Genomic DNA, 20,613 nt, shown 5'->3' with positions numbered 1-20,613 from the left:
TGTCTACTCACCTGCTTGTTCATGAGGATGTAGATGAGCGGGTTGATGACGGTGCTGCTCTTGGCCAGCAGGGACGGCACCACGCTGGCCACGGGGCTGATGGTGTCAGGCGGACCAAATGTCGCCATCATGGCCACCACGCCGTACGGCATCCAGCACAGCAGGTAGCACGCGGCTGTGGTCAGGACCATGAACAGGATGTGGTACTCTCGCTTTCGAGCTGCCGTCTTGCGGATCTTCCCCACCTGTGGCTCGAAAAAAAAGAGCAATGCAACAATTATCAAGTATTAACTCATTCACTGCCATTGACGGCTATAAATGTCAAAATTTCATTTGAACTATTTCTATTAGTTTAACATTTTTTTTCCACTTTTTTAACAAGAGTATGAAAACCTAGAAGAAAAATGATTGCACATTTAGAACAGATACAATTTGTGATTAATCGTGAGTTAACTAGTAAAGTCATGCGATTACTTACGATTAAAACATTTATCATTTCCTTAAAAAAAAATATATATATTTTTTTTCTTTTGAAAAAACAAAAATCTTTCATATGACTTCCTTAGTTAACTCACGATCAAATTTTATATCTGTTCTAAATGTACAATTATTTTCTGCCGCATATGAGTAATAAAGAAATGGCAAACTTCATGATTTGGCCATTGCATTTCCATAGACAAGTCATGAAATGTCCTCGTTTGTACATTTAATGAGTCCGTGGCAATGTGGGCATACCACCTATTATATGGAACCAAGGCACCATCTCTCAGTCAAACAGACTTTGACCTTCAAGCTGCTGAAAAGAAGCTTCAGGGACGCTTATTCACAAAAGTACAACATTTTAACAGCAAACATTTTCCCTTTACCAGGACAAAAGTTCATTTTCGATTGGTCGCGTACGTAAGCATGGAACTGTCAATGTGGAATAAACATTTTTGAACGGCAAATATGTTCAAACGTATTTGAAAGTTTAAATGTATATACTACGTACTTCTAGGCTAAATGCTAAAAACTTAGCATTGTTCGCTTAACAAAAGGGAGTATTGACCTGGGGTCTATTTCACAAAACAGGTTTAGTGAGAATCATTTAAGCTCTCGGTCAGTTACCGTAGTAACACATTCCATGAACCAAACCTGGTCGGTTGCAGGTTTTTCACAATAAACCTCAAGGTTTTCTCTGTCCCCGCCTCCTTTCAGCCACACAACATTTCATTTCCTCATTCATAAAGTCCGCTGCGGCGAGTTTTTGCGTAAATACGCCTATAGTCTAGAGCGTAAAGTCACAAACATGGCATGTCCTTTTGACAATGACCCTATTGATGAAGGTGCCGCATTATTTCTCAGGGAATTAAATATTCGTCATGCGATTGTTATCAGACCACGCATATGCTGGCATTTCCGGACAGTTATCTTTTTGATATGTGGTATGTTTTGATCTACATACAGTTTAACGCTTCCATTGTTACATTTACTACAGTGGTTGAAAATTGCTGTGATTTGAAAATGCTGGTCCTATCAGTATGATGCAGTATGAGTTCTTTACCATTAACTCATTCACTGCCATTGACGGCTATAGACGTCAAAAATGAATTTAAACAATTTCTAATAGTTTAACACTTTTTCCACTTTTGTTAATAAGAGTATGAAAACCAAAAAATAAATAAAAAAATGTACATTTAGAACAGTTATAAAATTATTGATTAATCGTGAGTTAATTATTGAAGCCATGTGATTAATTACAATTTAAAAAATAAAAATCGCCTGTTGCAATTTAAAAAAAAAGAAAATATTATAAAAAAATTAGGGGCATCAGGCGATTACATTTTTTAACCGTAATTAATCGCATGACTTCTAGTTAACTCACAATTAATCACAAATTTGATATCTGTTCTAAATGTTCAATAAAAAAAATCTAGGTTTTCACACTCTTGTTAACAAAAGTGGAAAAAAATGTTAAACTAATAGAAATAGTTCAAATGAATTTTGACGTCTATAGCCGTCAATGGCAGTGAATGAGTTAAAAACTACAACCATAGGAATTAATCTACTTTGAACAAGATAAACATCACACATGAATCTCAAAATTAGAAGCTAAACCAAGCATCACAAATAGAGCACGGTGTCCTTTCCTGGAGGACTCTTCAGGCAGAGGCATCATTTGGACATAAAGACAAACATGTAAAGTAGCCTAGATTTAGTGCTTTCATTATACAAACACATCTGAGAATGATCTTCAGCGGCCAGATGGGTACTCATGTGAATAAATCCCCCGTAATACTCCATCAGTTTACAAGTGATTGCAACGTGAGTTAGGGAAGATCTTTGATGCATGCTCTCGCATACAACAAGTCATTAAATATAATTTTTTGCTTTCATTTTTTTTGAACGGCTTTAGTTGTTTACATGACATCGGGCCAAACTTGTGTGATACGTTTGAAGTAATCAGACTTATCGAGTGAGATGCTTGGCCTTTTATCATTTTTATTTTGAGGCAAATTAACAGAATTCACATCTGTTACTTATAAATCTGCGATAAAAGGCACATTTATTTTAAAAGGATGGAGCTGAATGTGTGAGAGGTCTCAAGTCAAAAAGACTCTGGGAATTGTGAGGTTTGGCCTGTCAAATTGCGCCACTTCCAAGATTGAGAAAAGAACCGTCATTGAGCGAAAATCTAAAGTCTGAACTCAATTTTTTATTTTATTTTTTTTGCAAAGAACTTTGAGGTGGTCATTTGTGTTACAAGTTTCAAGTCAGTCTGATTTATGGCGAGATGAGCTTTAACTAACAAAGCTTGAGACCAACGCCACCATCTGGCCAAATTCTAATATCTGAAGGACTTTTTTTGCAAAGGACATTTTGCTAAACTTAAGATTCAAGCCAATATTAGTTAGATTAGCCCTTTTTTTTTTTTTTTAAAGAGGAAGTCACCCCCCCCCCCCCCAATTTTTTTTATTGACGATAATATATGGTATTCTGGTCAATATTGTGTTAGTGGAATATGAATGAAGCAGCAAAATCCATCCGTTTTCATCCATCTCAGGGGGCGGCCATTTTGCCACTTGCTGTCGACTGAAAATGACATCAATGTTGCTCGGGTCTCACGTAACAACCAATCACAGCTCAGATTCAGAAAACAGGGTGAGCTGTGATTGGTCGTTGCCTGAACGCTGAGCAACTGTAATGTCATCTTCAGTCGACAACAAGTGGCAAAATGGCCGCCCCTTGAGATGGATAAAAACGGCTGGATTTTGCTTCATAATTCATATTCCACAAATGCAATATTAATCACAATGTCAAGTTTAGACTAATGAGATCACATAGAACATAATATTGTCAATAAATGTTGACTTCCACTTTAATTGTAGAATTGTGGGGCTTAGAAACGTTTTATACTTGGTGCACAAGTGTCAGTAAGGTAAAAACTTGTGTGTCAAGGTAGTAGAAAATGACAAGCCATTCAAGATGCAAGAATCTGCTACTAATTGCTTTTAGGTACAATTGAAGGGCATTAATGAAACAGCACTAAACAATTCGGTTAATGTAACCCACTTGGTAATTCTAAGCGAAGGCTAATCCTTACTTCTTGAATAAAAAGCGGCTTATGCACACTAGAGAAGTCATTCCAGTGATAGAATAAGACTGATTACAGAAGGAGACATCTGAAAACAACATCACAGTTATAGAAACCATCAATACTATCCAAAAGATGCACTCACTGCCTCGGATTTCATCTGGAGCAGGTCAGAATCTGAATTTATTGTATAACATAACCGCAAACAACATTTAAAAATGTAAATCAAATGTATCATATATTTAGAGGGATTGTCCCAATTAGTTGTCATATTGATGGACAAAATGTGACGTTGCCATCGCATTACCTCTATCATATCTCCCTGAATCTGCTCCACATCCCTCTCTGGGATAAAAGCTCACACTGCCTCTTCCCGCGTTCAGAACACAAAGGATGACCACAGGACATTCCACCAATAGATAGTCACTTGATTTATGGGCTGTCAATCAAAGTAGGCAGCAGTGAATAGTACACCGATATCACACTATGTATGGCATCATCTCATTTGTCAGCCGCTCTCTGGATCTATAGTTGACATTTGGAAGATGGATGTACGGCACACTACGACTCGGGTTTATTGACAGTGAGGCATTCACTGCTTGTCCACTGCTTGAACCTATGGATGGTGAAGGGGTGTACACAAAATAGCCTAATGTATGTTTACGTGCCGCTACATCTACCGTTTTGCATTTATCGACCTGAATTTTCATTGAAAGTTAGTTGACAATCAGTTATTTTACGGTTATTGAAAATTTAAATCATTGCAATCATTATAAATAGGGTAAGATTAAAAAAATATTTGTGGAATCATATCCAATCAGAATGCAAATCAGTCAAGTTTAATCAGGATTGGATGCAGATTGTGCAATTATCATTTAATGAACTCTAACATGGTAAATCCAATTTTACCTTTCCAGTAACACATCTGATCCCATTCAAATTGACTTTGGAAAATCCTGTGTAACCAAGATACATTTTTTAATGAATTGAATAAACATTATTTCATTAGAAGTATTGTGCATGCTGAGTCATGTCAAACCAAATTTTAATTGTGCGGATTGTGCATCTGCCATAAATTAAGTTTGAAAGAAAGTGCAATCAGTTTATGTTCAGGTGCTCATTTCTGTCAAATCTTGCCTGATTTGAAAATAATCCTATCCATCATCTATTCCTTCATCCATCCATTAATCTATCCACCTGATGTGCCTCAAGACAAAATAAATATCTTGCAACACCAACACGGGTAAGATGAAATTCATTGCTGTACATGCTTTCACGCATTTCAGCAGAGTTTCTACCTGTTTGACAGCCCAGAGCAGCCTGCCATAGCAGTAGATCATGACCAGGACAGGCAACCCCAGGCAGAAGATGAAGAGGCAGATGATGTAGGCGTGCGACTGGGTCGTCTGGACCGTCCAGGATACTGAACAGCTGGTTCCGGCTCCCTCAATGCCGTAGCTGCTCCAGCCCAAGAGCGGCGGCACCGTCCAGAACAAAGAGTAGAGCCATGATCCCCCGACAGCCAACAGGGGCTTGCGGTAGTTGGGACCGCGCTTGTTGTACACGGTCAGAGTGCTGTAGCGGTCGTAAGAGAGGATCACCAGAGAAATCAGCGACACGATACCTGGGAATGCACGGAATGATGCGTTAAAGAACAGAATGTGCAGACAAAAGCAGTCATGAAGCATTGTGCTGCCAGTGCTTTTGCACACATGTCCAACTGTTTGATCCGTAAATCGATCAATGGGTTACCATGGAATCAGCAATTTTTCGAATCTTGGGTCAATTTGTCCCAACTTTGAGACAAGAAATGGGTCTGTTAGTGTAAAAAAAAACACCTCATAAATATTGGTCAGATCCTTTACTTGGGTTAGAAAATTAGGTAATTTTGTATAAAACAACCCAGAAAGTTGGGTCAAATTGATTCATAAAGTGGATCGGTCCATTTTTTATCCATAATTGGGTTACTTTTGACCCAACTGTTTTAAAAATGTAATAAGTTATGGCTGCCATCTAGTGGTGAATGGTGTTATTACAATTTAAAACTGATCAAGTGTGGCAAATTTTCGGTGTCCTCTGTGAGAATCAACTACAAAAGCAAATATTGCTGCAAATTTGAGCCACAGTAGTTGAGTGAGTCTTCTTTGTTTGTGTCTTCACGACTGTTGGCCAAGTTGCGCACATCAGAAAGAATCATAAGTTAGTCATGATTCACGGAAATTTTATATATACTCTATTTAATTATGTTATTTTGACATGTTTTCTGAAGTAAAAAAATATATACATAAACCTACTGTGTTAGTAATAGCATTATGCTGACAACTTAATATGTACAATATCTGAAGTGTATAAATGGAATAAAAAAATAAAGGAAATGGGAATTTGTCATGTAAAAAAAATACATAAATCTCAAGTTAGACTTGAAATATTTCTGTGAGTGTATATTGCATGTAAACGTTGTAATTGACTAAGTCTGTGTTCTCCAATTTCATACTATCACGATATTAATAAGCACATGCAAACCTGACACATCAGGGTTGTTCTGTGGTTCAAAATACTCCATTTTTGCATTCAGGAAGCATCGCAGTTAGGGTGGGGGCATTTAAAACAACAGGCGGACTCTGTAAACCAAGTAAACAGAGCACACATGTGGCATGGCAAAAGACAAATTGACTGATCCAATGCTTAACAAATTATAACAACAGCTGCCATGAAAATTAGAAGGACCATCCATCATCATCAAGTCCTTTGATGCAAATTTCCCAATTCAGTGATTTTTTTTTTTAAGCAAACAATTCATTAGAAAATTCACAACAATAATGATATTTTCCATAACTAATCTCATCTGGGTTATAGAGCTTTGAGTGGTGCATTAATTGTTACGGAAACAAATGATTTATGCAATTACAAAAGGTATCTTTGGCATAATAAACCTTACTTTGGCATTATTTGTGAATAATTGTACATCAGGAATCGGAATTATGTGTCTTCTTCAATGTTTTGGCCACATTTCAGGTTTCCTTTTTAAAAACATAAACATATATATTTTAAGACACTGTAAAACAAAAGTAAATAAGCCTTGTAAATTTGAAAAAATTACAGAGAAATGTGGTGTTAACAACCATTCCAAATGTTTACTGTATCTATGTAATTCAGTACAACATGGTTCTCAGTCTTTGCTCATTTTCAGCAATTATCTTCAAACATGTACAATGTCATGTATTTAGAAACAAATCTATGACTTCACTTTACAAATAAACTGAGGCTTTTGACATTGTTATAAAATATGAGTGAATGAGTGAATGAAAGCTAGCATCCATGTGCAAAGTGGTTCACATTTCTGCATCACAGTTCAGCGGTTCCTGGTTTGAATCTCGGCTTTGTCACTTTGATATGTTTCCTACTTTTTGACAGAGTTGGGCTACTGTCTCATTGTGGGCTTAACATGCAACAACATGACGTGATGCTGAGGAGGGGACTAAGCCCAGCTGTCGTTCCATTGCGTGATGGAGCTGCTGCCACAGGCCATGTGCTTTAACACCCTTTCAAGACAAAATTATAAATAAGCAAAGAGGTCTCCTCGGAGAGTGATTTCAAGCAAACCTTCTTTGATGCTAGAGAAAAGTGATGTTGAATTTTTGTGGGCTTAGCGAAGGCTCCAAACAGCTAACTGTGAGGGTCAATATCCCAAACTGCTCGTTTTGATTAAGCCACATATTGCCCCCAATCACTCGCCGGGGTGGATAGCGATGTGTCTCCACAGGATGTGGGCGAGCAGAACAAAACAGCAGGAGCAAATAATCGGGAGCAGCTACAGGAACATCCGAAAGAAACACAGGCAAAGCCCAACAGTGAAAATCCTCTAGTCATTGTTCAAATCTTTTAATCGTCTCGAAACGTTTACAAAATGGCCAATAAGTGGCAAGGGCCAACCAGATGCCACTGTTTGTTTCTTTCCTTACAGTATGTATTTTCTATATGACATAATGCAATTGTGATAATGATAGAAAAAAAAAATCCAAGTCTTATGAGAATAACATCTTTATAGCACAAGTAGTGGGTCATAATGCTGTAAGAAAAAAAAGTATCATCTAAAAGTCATAACGTCATGTGAAAATCGATACACATGGAGGCAAGGGGTGCAAGGCAGTCTCCTATTACCCACGACTATATCATCCGCAAGGGAAGTGGTTCAATGGCAGTTGTAGAAATTTGGACGTTGAAGCAACACTGACTGTGCAAGGTATAGAAATAGAAAGGGCTAATGAAATCAAGTTTTTAAGTATTGGTGTATTGAAGAACATTTAACATGGAAAGCGCATACAGAACATGTCAAATCGAAGGTGTCCCAAACCGTAGCCGTTTTACACAAGGTTAAAGAAACATTGAACTCGAATGCTTTGCTATTGTTATATAATTCATTGATTGCATTGAAGTGTGCGGATGCGTCTGCAAAACCTATACTGAACCCATTTTTTTTTTTTACAGAAACGTGCTATTCGGGTCGTGTCTGGATGTGGATACAGAGACCACACTAATCCAATATTTGTACAACTAAAAACTTTAAAATTCAATGAATTGATGGAATTTAACCACCTTAAAATATTGTACAACGCCTATCATGGATTTGCACCGGTTAATATACAAACTAAATTTATAAAAAGGAAAAGTGTGTACAAATTAAGAGGAACAAATATTTTTTCCAAACCTAAAGAACAAAACAAAAAGAAAGATGTATTTCAACTGAAGGTGTCAGTATTTGGAGCAATCTGGGTTATAAAACTAAATCATATTATTATAATTTTTTTAATAAAAGCTCACTTACTGGAGAAATATACATAGCAATTGTCTGTTACTAAATTTTACTTAAATTTTTTAATTTTTTTATCAAGGGCAGATACCACAAGTTTCCCTTATTTCTTTCCCTTTTCATATCTTTTTTAAAGAATGAAAACAATTTTTTGAATTGAATTGAAAATTTGAAAAAAAAAAGGAGATCTTGCATTTTACTGGTATAAACACACTGTTCCCACTTTCATTTCTCAGACTCCAGTGAGTCAATTTCTGCTTCCACAATGTCAAGCATGTGTGCACTTCCACTGCCCTGATTTTAATGGGAATGAGGGGGAGCCTCTTCGATGGGGGTGGAAGTCGGCTGTGTTCCATTTCACAACGACCCAAATCTACCTGTGCAGAATCTAGGAAAATACCAAATCGAAAGAAAACTCCCCCGTGACTGTGCTTTGCGCTAGACTTCAGCTGGGAACAAAATAGGGCCCCAAGAGTCTATCCCACTCAATGATTGTATTCATATTTCACTGATATTCTTGAGAAAATGTCATTGTAGCACATATTTGTTTTATTTACAGCACAGTTTTTTGAGTAATAACTTTAATGTGTGTAATATCCTGCTTTTGTCAGCCCCTAGATTATCTAACAGCCTCCCAGTGTTGACTAACAATGCCAATTTTTCTCTTTGGCCTACGGGACAGTTATGATTGAGCCCTAATGAATTCCGCCTTTCAACAAGTCTCTGCTTCTGATGTGACCTGAAAACAGAATCCAAATGTGTTGATCTACGCTGCTATTAAGTTATTGTGAATGGTTTGTGCTGTCTGTGTGATGTCTAACACTGATGGTAGAAGAGAAATTAGAAGGGGAAAAAAGCCCATTAGACCATTAGAAAGTAGTTTTCTTGGAAGAGAGCCTACTTCCATTAGTGGTGCTTCACATTTAATCCTCACTGCTCCACACTAAATTGAACTTAAATTGCAGCATGTGGGACACTAGCAGTCGGGGGGGGGGGGGGGGGGGGAACAACAACAAACAAAATCTAAAAGCTATCCCCCTTTTGGGAGATTTCTTCAAAAGTGAGATGGGTGTAAACAACAAGAAGGTTCACCATTCAATTGGCCTGCTCCTGTGGCGAGACACCCACTGAGATGAACTTCGAACTGATGAATCATATCTGACGTCTTAGCGTTGCCCCCGCTGTTCAGCATTGACTGCTGAATCACTAAAGAAAAAGTCAGCAGCATAGGTTTAGACTTCGATGTTCACGTGGCACTTTTAAAGAGGTGGTCAAACCCAAAACTTTTTTGGGGCACTAATATGTTCTATGCAGCCCCAGTATTCAAAATATGCTATTCTGTTTAACTCATTCACTGCCATTGACGGCCATAGACGTCAAAAATTCATTTGAACTATTTCTATTAGTTTAACATTTTTTTCCACTTTAGTTAGGTAGTTAAGTTTAGTTAGTTAGAGTATGAAAGCCTATTTTTTTTTTTATTGTATTAGAACAGATATAAAATTTGTGATTAATCGTGAGTTAACTAGGGAAGTCATGCGATTAATTACGATTAAAATTTGTAATTGCATGACTCTCCTAATTTTTTATAATCTTTTCTTTAAAAAATATAATTAAACAAAAGATTATTAATAATTAGGGGCATCAGGCGATTAAAATTTGTAACCGTAATTAATCGCATGGCTTCTAGTTAACTCACGATTAATCACAAATGTTATATCTGTTCTAAATGTACCCCAAAAAAATCCTAGGTTTTCATACTATTGTTAACAAAAATGGAAAAAAAATTAGTTAATAGAAGTAGTTAAAATGAATTTTTGACGTCTATAGCTGTCAATGGCAGCGAATGAGTTAATATTGTGTTAGTGGAATATGAGTTAAGCAGCAAAATTCTGTCGTTTTTATCCACCTCAGTGGGCGGCCATTTTGCCACTTACTGTCGACTGAAGATGACATCACAGTTGCTCAGGGCTCAGGCAAGAACCAATCACAGCTCACTTGTTTTCTGAAGCAGCACTGGGATTGGTTGTTACCTGAGACCTGAGCAACATTGATGTTATCTTCAGTCGAGAGCAAGTGGCAAAATGGCCGCCCACTGAGGTGGATAAAAACGGCTAGATTTTACTTCATAACTCATATTCCACAAATGTAATATTAATCAGAATGTCATGTTTAGAGTAGTCACATATATCATATTATTGTCAAGAAATGTTTAAGGTTGACTTCCACTTTAAGGATGAGTTGCACAAACCTGTATTGTGACATATATTAAGCTAAAAGCGATTAAAAATTGTGCATGTTTTGTATGCGTTTTTATTTGACAAAGGTGTTTCAGAGCTTGAAAACAACAGTTAATGTTTATATAAGTTTCACCTTCTTGTTACAAACACACTGGGATGTTTCGTAGTTTTTTGGATTTTATCTCTGAATATCGATTGTCACACAAATTAGGAAACTTGAAACTATTGTGGGGCCTAAAAACTCAAACAGAATCTGTCTGCCTGCGCCTCGTTTAAATCCATCAAAATCCCACTACACCACCTGCACCACAAGTTAGGCCTGGTTTTAGGTAGTCTAAACTCTAGTCTACTTTCGGTCGCCAAATTGTAAGATGCGCCAAGGGCGTGTAATTGAATTCATCGGACTGCCTATCGAGGCATATTGCGGTCTACCAAATTCACAAACAACCATGGACGCTTGTCTACGAAAAAAAGGGCTCGCTGTCTTAACCCTTTTTGATCAGTAACCTATTACAATAAAACATCTCTAATACAAGCTCTCCCTCAATTAGTCGCTGACTTGAGACAAATAAACAAATAAAAGCCTCGCTTTTACCATCCGTAGTCAAAATGAGTAGCAAATGATTACCACAGTTCATAAATGCTAGTGCACATACAGACAAAAAGTTAACTAGTAAGATTTTGACTTCTTTTGCAAGCTAAAACAGCAGCACTGAAGCAGAAAAAAAACCTCCAGCGTTTTAGGGGGCTGTAAGTCTTTCTGTATTAGCTCCACCCAATTTGCTTCATATATTAAGATTTTGCTACATTCATCCATGTTGATCTTTTTTTTTTAAACTCTACTTTCACTTCGTTGGAAATGCAACATACATATAAGATTGTTTTATTATTATTACTGTATTTCAGTTATTATAATCCCACAAGTACAAATAAATGCCACCCCGTCAGTAGATGCTACCCTTCTGCAGTTTAGTAATGTAACATGATCCTTAATTTATTTTAATATAACAAACATGTTCTTCCCCGCCAACCTGATTTCCACTTCAACAAGAAATGAAATAATAACGCTTGTGTTCTTTAAAAAAAAAAAAATAATAATCTTACTTTTTGGAGACTTTTTTTTTGTCATTAAGTATTTACACAGAAGGGGCCAGAGGCCTTTTTCAAAATAGCCCCTTTTATGCCAAAAATTAGACTGCGTCCTCAGTCTTACGCAATGTTGGGAATTATCATCACTGGCAAGCAGAATTGACGATAACTGTGGCTGCCTAGAACTGGTCAGCATATAATCAAGTCAGTACATGTTGGCGAAATGTCCACATTGAAATTTTGATCCAATGTTGGAGACACTTTTCTGATATTTTATATTAATTTTCTAAAGTACTGCAGTATAAAACACAACAAAGTTTTTCTTACTATGCTACATTGTGATGATGTAATGATTTCATACTACACTATAGCGTTATTTTGCATTCCTGTGCAATATGCAATCCATATCTAATTCTCACGTATTATTCCCAGTTTGGGGAAAAACATGACTATGATATTGGCATTAATAAATCAACTTGACCTTCTAATCCTCTCGCTTGTACCTACTTTTTCCTTTTACCCTGGGTAAATTTAGTTAGCTATTTTATTAGTTTTTTGAAATGATCTATACACACATTTTGCACACACAACTAAGGCTTCAGTAAACATTAAAACACCTTCATAATTAGCACCGTTGGAGTTGCAACAAACACATTACTGCCGCAATTCAGACTGTGTGTTATAAGGATGGGCCATGGCAATGGTGTCAATAAATATGCAGTGGACCCCCGCTACTCGCAGTTGGTAGGGAATGGGCCGGCTTATAAATAGTGAAAATACATGTATAATTGACATGCAGCCACTGAGACGGTTCAGATAATGGATGGATGGATGAAACGCTCCCGCTGTTGAACTTGAATGGAATGAGAGGACCTCATTCCGTTGGCCTGCTGTGCTCCCTTCCACAATGCTAACATTTGACTTCTGACTCGACTTGACTTCTACTTGCGCTCGTCTAGGAAATTACAAAAAGAAAGAAAACTCCACCCATGCGCATGGCTAGACTGCGCTTTGCACTGGATTTGCGCAGGGCACAAAAAAGGGCCCTTTAAGAGAGAGCATACCAGGAGGATGAGTTTATTTATTCACACTAATTGAATTGCTACTCAGTATCAAATATAATTTGTTTTTTTTAAAGCTCAGTTGCTGTAGGTCACACCAGACTATAAGCACACATTGGAACATGGGATATTGACACAGATAATCATATGTGTTACAAATAATGATTTTTTTTTTACTTTTAAATTACAAAAACAAAAAAACACTTGTAAATAACTCTTCTGGATTTTCTTTGTGACGTCATGCAAGAGATGTTGATCCCAAATCAGGCTGCACCTCGCTCGCTCGTGGGTTATATCGCAGAGCTTTTGTCGCTCCCCGATGTGAGACCAGTCCCTCTAAAAAAATGGGACCTCTTTTTGCTCTAGTGAACACGCACACTTGAGGGCAAGTCAAAATATTGGTGGCATGAAGCTCATTAGCCCGCATACATAAATTAGCTACTTCATGGTTTGAGCTGCAGGGTTCAAAGCGTGCGAAAAAAAATTGTGACTTATAGTCCAGAAAATATGGTCTGCAGTTTACATGCCAACTGCTGGATCCGGCAGCCCTCGTGCAAAAAAATTAAGTGATTAACCACACATTTGTATTGATCTGCAGTTTGAGAGGGGACAAGAAACATGAGCGATGTACAGAAGCATTCCAAATAGCCTGCCGGGCAACAGGATTGCTAAAGGAATTCGGTGCTCTTTGCTTCAGAGCCTTAAAGGATCTTTGTGCAGTTTGTCACTTTTTTACGTGCAACTGCCACCTCTGGCCCAAAGCGTAACTGCAGCATCTGTGTCAGGCACGTTCATGGTGCGCTGCGAGTACGTGCACGATCTTAAAGCGACAGCCACAGTTGACAAACTGAGACATGACTTCAAATGAGGTAAGAAAAACTCCGACCTTCCCCTCCCCAAAGAAACTGTGGAGTGTGCAGGGTGCGCACACGCTACTATAAAAGGAAGATAAAAGCTGACAGATGCAGTCAGAGTAAAACAGTCAGGGCTCTTCGTACTCAACGACAGCTGTTGACGCAGCAAAAACTGTTCAGGAATGCTTTCTTCAAGATGGTCTTATTTGAAAAATGGTGCTGGCGGCAAAAATGAATAGGCTTTCTTAGTGGACTTTTAAAAGAGACGTTTGTTTGCATTGGTTCTCCTTAATTTTCACACTTTAAATGTAGGGATGGGCAACAGACCCCGTTGATTAATGTTGGTTTGCTGTTTAGCAGTTTTGTGCTAATCATTAATGGTAAGTTTTATGCAAGAGTGCCCTTTACAACAGAAAAAAAAAATCACAGTATTTATATATATTTCTAAATACACTACTTTGTGATTTGATTATTGCGGATTCACTCTATTGTGGATTTGTATTTGGGTCCATTTGTGCTGCTATTTTTGTCCTTTTTTTGTATTATTTGAGTAAATAAAAACAGCTTTCTTTCATTCAACACAATCTATTACATTTTTAAACAATATAGACCTATAAAATATTTCGCAAATTAAGAAACGTGTACCATGATAAGTTTTAAAAAATGTTGACATTTTTCTTAGCAAGTTAGTGTCACATCAAGAGTGAGTTATTCTTAGAACAGACCACAATTAGTAAGGCCAATGCGTGTGTCTCATTCATCCGCCACCCCCATCCCTCTCCCGCCCCCTCCATGCACTGCAGGACAAGCAGACAAACAAGTTAATTGAATACAGACTTCAAAATGGCCGCTCATTCACGCAACTCCGCAAGAAGAGCTCGTTAAGTTGACAGACAGTATCAGAGGTTATTTTAATGACCTCTACTTCGCGGAAATGTTTGCTTCAAATCTTTGTTGTTGGGTTGGGATAGTGCCAGTGGATCTTTTAGGCATGCATTGAGAATTGTATTATGAAAAATGGAATATATTAAAGAGCATGTATTTTACACATATGCACGCATTTTGTCCATATTAAAAATGGTGTTTTAGTCATACATCTAGTTAGGAAGTGCGTGGTCCTGTGGCCCCCAGTAGCACTGATGAAAAATTGTGGCCCCTCCAGCTTTTATAGTAAGTTGTCCATCCGTGGTGTAATGGTTCACTTGACATTGTGAGTTCAATTCACATCTCAGTAATGTTGTGAATGGTTGTCTGTCTTTATGTGACTAGTCCGGTATGTATTCTGACTTTTGCCCAAAGGCAACTGTTATTTATTTGTAAGTGCCACATTAGTTAGTCATGTGCTTCTGACCAATCAGAGATGACTGGTCAGCCTTGAGCTATTTCCAAGTAATCAGTTGAGTATTCACTTGTGCATCATCTTCTATTTTATCAATGTAAAGTCAATGTCAACTCCAGTGGATGAGGGGTTTTTTTTGTTCAAGAATGAAACTACATCCAATGTTGTGCTGTCCTTCATTTCTGTTTGAATAATCCATTCTGGGCTTCCACCTAATGTGCAAACACATTTTATTTCTATTGAAATGCATCTCGTTGCTCTTGTGGCGTTAAATGACGGTATTTCAATTCACCATGTGCAAATGACCTCAGCAAGGCCATTAGACATATAGATGGCACACGGTGGAACTGAGAACATTATAGAATGTCAAATTTTTCCACATTGCCGTACGTTATTGTATTGCAGGTGATTGACATCAGGAACAATAAGCAGAAAAGTAAGTGGGATGTGTGTAGGGCAGATATAGACAAATAAGCGTTCACACTCAGTCTTCAATTACCTTGAGGAACCTGTTTCTGGAATATGGGAGACATGCATGCATAAACCTTGAGTAAAAGTCCTTTGGGGGGGGGGGGGGTTGAAAATGTGTACACAGTCTTTTTTTCTTTTTTTTAAATTGATCATCTCCTTGTTTGTTTTGGGCAATTCCGCGTTACGCTATTTGCTCAGTTCCAAAGGAATGTACAAAGCGGATTTTAAACACATCAGCACATTTCTGTTGTTGTTTGCCAGTTCCTGATATCTATCTAATACTGAATAAAGTACCACTGAGGTTCAAAAAGCATTAAGCAAAGCAGACCTAACTTAAAATTAGGTAATGATCAGGCCAGCAGAATCAGCAGTGAGTACAATTTGTAACATTGCTTAATTGAGAAAAAAGTCCAGCCTGATATGTCATTACATTTTGTACACAGAGAACCAGATCACATATTTAGAATGAAAGGGTACGAAAACATTGCGGCACCACTTCCGCTAGGGTGGGTGGTGTGGAGCTGTTGCTTTGCTCAGAGATGGCAGTTTTTGGCATGTGCAATATGTGCAGCTGTGCAGGGTGGCATGACTTTTCTATTTTGTAATGGCATGACATGTGTGCATCTGTCAGAATCTGTGCACTTCCACAATCATCATATTTCAGGAGACCCCCAAAACAGCATGTTTGTTCAACCATTAATATTGCATCGTCAAAGAGAGCAAGCCATTTCCAATACTTTAGATTGGTCAAGAATTTATAAAAAATCTCATAAAAATGACACCCACCTTGTGGGCTGCTGCAGATTTATGAAAAAATATGTAATTTACCAAATTGTGACAGACAAGGTTACAGGTCCCAAAAATAAAGCCTGTGATTTATTTTTCCAACACAACAGTAGGCCAACTCCAATACTACACTATGCATTGTGTGTCTAATTGAGATGAGGTGTAATGTTTGCATCGAGAAAATTGCACTATTTATTTGTGAGTGTAAAGCTGAGGTTTCTATTTTGAGCCATCCATTTTCTATAGCACTTTTTTTGTTCAGGGTCATGGGGAGCTGAAGCCTACTCTGGCTGACTTTGGGTGATGGGCCATCGCCATCCTGGAATGGTTGCCAGGCAATCACAATTTATTGAGACACAACCATTCACATGCACATTTATAACATCACTGTTTGGGAACAGAACCCACGCTACCTGCACTGAAGTGGCAAATGAACCACTCGAACAACCGTGGGCAAGTTTATGCTCAGTAGATGAGGTCTAAAAAAAAAAAAACTTCAAAAATAAAGCTAACTTTATTCTAATAATATTTATAAATTTTGGTAATAGCACGGCTATATTGCACTCTATACATTATAAACATATATATACACTTATGGAAATTGCATCTTAATAAGCATATGAGAGGATTGACATAGAAGCAGTATACTTAGAAACACGTCAGCCATGCATTTCAATGGTATCAGCCGCCCTTCGCGAGTACCTTAGTATAAAATGTCAGAAAAGTTCGAGGACAGGTGTATGCAAAACCAAATTACAAGTTTCCCCCTTCAAAGTCATCCAACAGGAGTTAAACACACTTTCCTAACCTTATCTGCCACACATTCATGCCGTCATCATTGCCAATTTGATATTGTCCATGTCTTTAAAACAGGTGCCCTTTAAAGGCCTCCTTGAGCTTACTTCAGTATGGCAATGTTTTTTTTTCTGTTATTGTCAGATGCTCATGGCATTGTGAGCAGACGCGTTGTCTCACCTCCGAGTGCACTAAATGAAGCAAACGCTGTAGGATCTCTTTGTAGATATGCTGGTTGATTGGCTGGATCTCACTGAAGCGGAAAACTCGTAATTTGGGTTTGAAGTATATCCTTTGTGACACCATTCCTGGATCTTTTTGGAAATCCCTTGCTTATTTTTAATGACAAATTGAGTTTGATATCACAAGTCATGTAAAATAGCAACTAACAAATATACTATATTACTTTTGTACAATTTTTGTTAAATAAGAAATGCTTATATCTGTCAAAAGTGAAGACAATTTGCCATTGTTCATGCAAGTTTTCTTTCAAAATTGAAAAGAACAAAACCATTTAGCATGTAGCAGAAAATTGAGGGTGCGCCCTCCAACATACGTTGTTTTGAGGTTACAAACGGCACGCGATCTAGTTTGCACAATGGCTTAAGAGTACAAATGTAGTTACGCAGCACAAGAAGCCACGCTCAGCTAGCGCTGTATTTTATGTTTTTAATTGGATTCTATATCTGGTATAGACATTTACTGTAATTATGATGTTACTACTGTGTTAGTGTAGCTTAGTGGCAGACTACGGTGAGTTACGATTTACTGGTTGCTGCTGTTGAAGCGGAATTCTGATGTAATGACATAAACTGAGGCACCACTTCCCATGTCCAGTAAAGTACATCAGAATTATTATAGTGAACAAAAACAGACTAAATAGTTTAAACAAAACTGAAGAAACATTTTCATGAACAAAATAAAATAAAAACAAAAGTTCTTAAAAAGAAAAAAGAAAACGAAAACTAACCGAACATCTTATGGCTCTGAAAATTACTGTAACTTGACAAACATATCCATATATTTATAGAAAAGATAAAACTAACAATGTACTAAAACTATAATAAAAACAAACTAGAACAAAGCATTTACAATAACAAAAAAACATTACAAATGACCAAACGTGCTCTAAACACTAATTAAAATGAATAGAATTTAAGCAACAGAAGTCAAAACCAAATAAAAACTAATGAAAAATCCAATAACGCTTGATTGCAAATTGGACCTGCCTTTAATTTGGAAAATAACATTATTTTGGATGGTATGCATGAGAAACGTCCTTACTTTGGGTGATGGGCCTTTCTAAAAAGAAATCAGTGAAGTATTTTGTGAAGTTTTGATATTCAATTTCACTATAATCATATTGTCCATTCATGCGTCATGATCTATGTTTTTATTGATTTAGTTTAGATTACGTTTGTCTGTGTGTACCATTTGTGTTTCATTTTGTGTCTTGTCTCGTTCGTTTTTGTTTCCCCCTGTTCTCCTCAGTCCTGTCCCACGTGTCTACCAATCAGAATTCTGTTCATTTTTGCCCCTTACCATTTGGTAAGCGTTTTCTGTTTACACTTTGCAATTGTTCGCATTTTATCAATACATTTTGTAAACCATTTATCTGCGTCTACGTTTCTGGGATCCGCACACCTCACATCTGACAGAAGTGACCCATTGGCACAACAAAACAAAGAGGCGCCACCGTGAGGCGCGGTGCCGTACTGTTACAGGTCACAATGCGAAAGTTGCATTCATTATGGGAGTGATGGAGTTAATTGAAGGTATTTGTTGTTTTACCAAGTGCTTCTCCTTATTATCACATCGATGAAGTTGAAGAATAGCAGAGGCTTGTTTTAACCGGTCTGGACAGAAAATACTGATCGAGACCGACACTAGACAGACTTTCAAAATGTGTTCCGGTCTCAATACTACAACACCTTGGGAGCAACTAATTAACACGGTCTTCTCTGCACAACGAACCTAATCGGGTCGGATGGAGAGAGGCGTACGGTGCACCTAATGAAGTGACCACGGCCGATAGCCCCGAAGCTTACCGAAGCAGGAGTTGATGAAGCCGTACCAGCTGCAGCCGCTGGGGCCGAGCAGCCAGCGTCCGTGGATGCTGGAGGCGAAACTGAGCGTGGTGCCGAACACGCACACCAGCAAGTCGCTCACGCTAATGTTGAGCAACAGCATGTTGACGGGCGTGCGTAGCTTCTTGAACTTGCAGAAGAGCAGCAGCACCACCAAGTTGTTGAGGAAGCCGAAAGTCATGATGAAGCCCAGCACCACGGAGAGCACCGCGAAGCCGGTGGACGACAGGCGCGCCTCCACCTCGGCGGGCGGCTCCGCCAGCTCCGGGCCGTCGCTCAGGTTGGAGCCGCTCAAGTTGAGAGCCGCCTGGCCAGAGAACATCCTGGCGTCCATGCATGAGAGCTTGGCTGTACTTTTGGGGACTTTACAAGATATTTGCGCGCATTCCTTTTAAATTCCACTGGTTGTGATGATGAAAATGATGCCCCGCAGTCCCACCTGTTACTTGCCATCCAACTTCTCCATTTCTATCTGAATGGATCACTATTATTTATTGTTTCGTCCCACAATACCGTTTTTCTCCCATCTTTCCCGTGCCGCAATGTAATCCACGCCCGCCGCCGTTTTTGCGTGAAAGTGCGCCTCACGGCGAGGTCCAGTATCTTTTTTAAAGGCGCCTTTGACGTCATACACGCATCGTGAGCTGCAGGGAAGGGGTGGGTATAGTGGGAGCGACCGTCTTTCAACTCTCCCCTTCTTACTGTATCTTACTGTAGGTTTTCCCCCTCCCTCATTCTCCCTCATCCTTCCTGCAGGCGACCTGTAAAAAAAAAAAAATCTATTTTCAGTGAGAGTCTATTACTCATACTGTCGGCAGGAGACGGAGACATCATCATGACTCTATTTCTATCCCTCTAGGTCCAAGTCACACTAAAACACCTATTGGGCTCAAGTGATAGCCTATCGGACCCCAATAAACATATATACGGAACTTATTTTGCCTTTATCGTTTATCGTTTTCCACATTTTGTTATAGTACTGCGCTAAACTCACAAACTCATAATAACACCAACATTTAAGACTTTATTTTTATTTTTATTTTATTTTTCTATTTTTTTTACATCCCAGACTCCATAGGCCTACTGCTACTGTAACTAAAGCATGTGTGACTTACTGTCTTCTGCATCACATAGCTTAGTCTTGTTGTATATATAGTTGTATTCAATTATTGATATTTTCATCTTCACAACCTTGGAGTTTTACACCTTGTACACTAACAAAATAGAATGTAATCAATAAGGTATAACATCAACCGGTCCCACACAACGATTTTATTTAACAACCAATCATGCAGCATTAAAAAGCAGGTGAGCAGTGATTGGTTGTTACCTGAGCCCTGAGCAATGTGATGTCATTCTCAGGTATCAACGCAGTAAATTCTGTACATGCTTAGAAATAAGGGTTCCAAAAGGGTTCTTCATGAAGGGCAAAAGTTCTATCTATCTATAAAATCTTCAAGGGTTATTTTGAGGCTAAGGGTTCCTGTAAGAACCGTTTCAATACAGA

General features: G+C 38.2%; 1 protein-coding gene across 1 annotated transcript in view; it reads right to left on the bottom strand.

The window, feature by feature from the left end:
* tmtops2b (teleost multiple tissue opsin 2b) overlaps positions 1-19,792 on the bottom strand; it is a 28,376-nt gene extending 8,584 nt beyond the window's left edge. Inside the window, exons 1-3 of the mRNA XM_086090618.1 lie at positions 19,068-19,792; positions 4,873-5,198; positions 12-245 (exon numbers count right to left, since the gene is read on the bottom strand). Of these exons, the coding sequence (XP_085946744.1) occupies positions 12-245; positions 4,873-5,198; positions 19,068-19,440 (933 nt within the window). The 5' untranslated portion in view covers positions 19,441-19,792. The remainder of the gene's footprint in view (positions 1-11; positions 246-4,872; positions 5,199-19,067) is intronic.
* Between the last annotated feature and the right edge of the window lie 821 nt (positions 19,793-20,613).

The sequence above is a fragment of the Leptonotus elevatus genome, chromosome 12 (genome assembly GCF_054856555.1).
Source record: "Leptonotus elevatus isolate MCC_2025b chromosome 12, RoL_Lele_1.0, whole genome shotgun sequence".
Taxonomy (NCBI): domain Eukaryota; kingdom Metazoa; phylum Chordata; class Actinopteri; order Syngnathiformes; family Syngnathidae; genus Leptonotus; species Leptonotus elevatus.
This window is presented reverse-complemented; position numbering and strand designations above follow the sequence as displayed.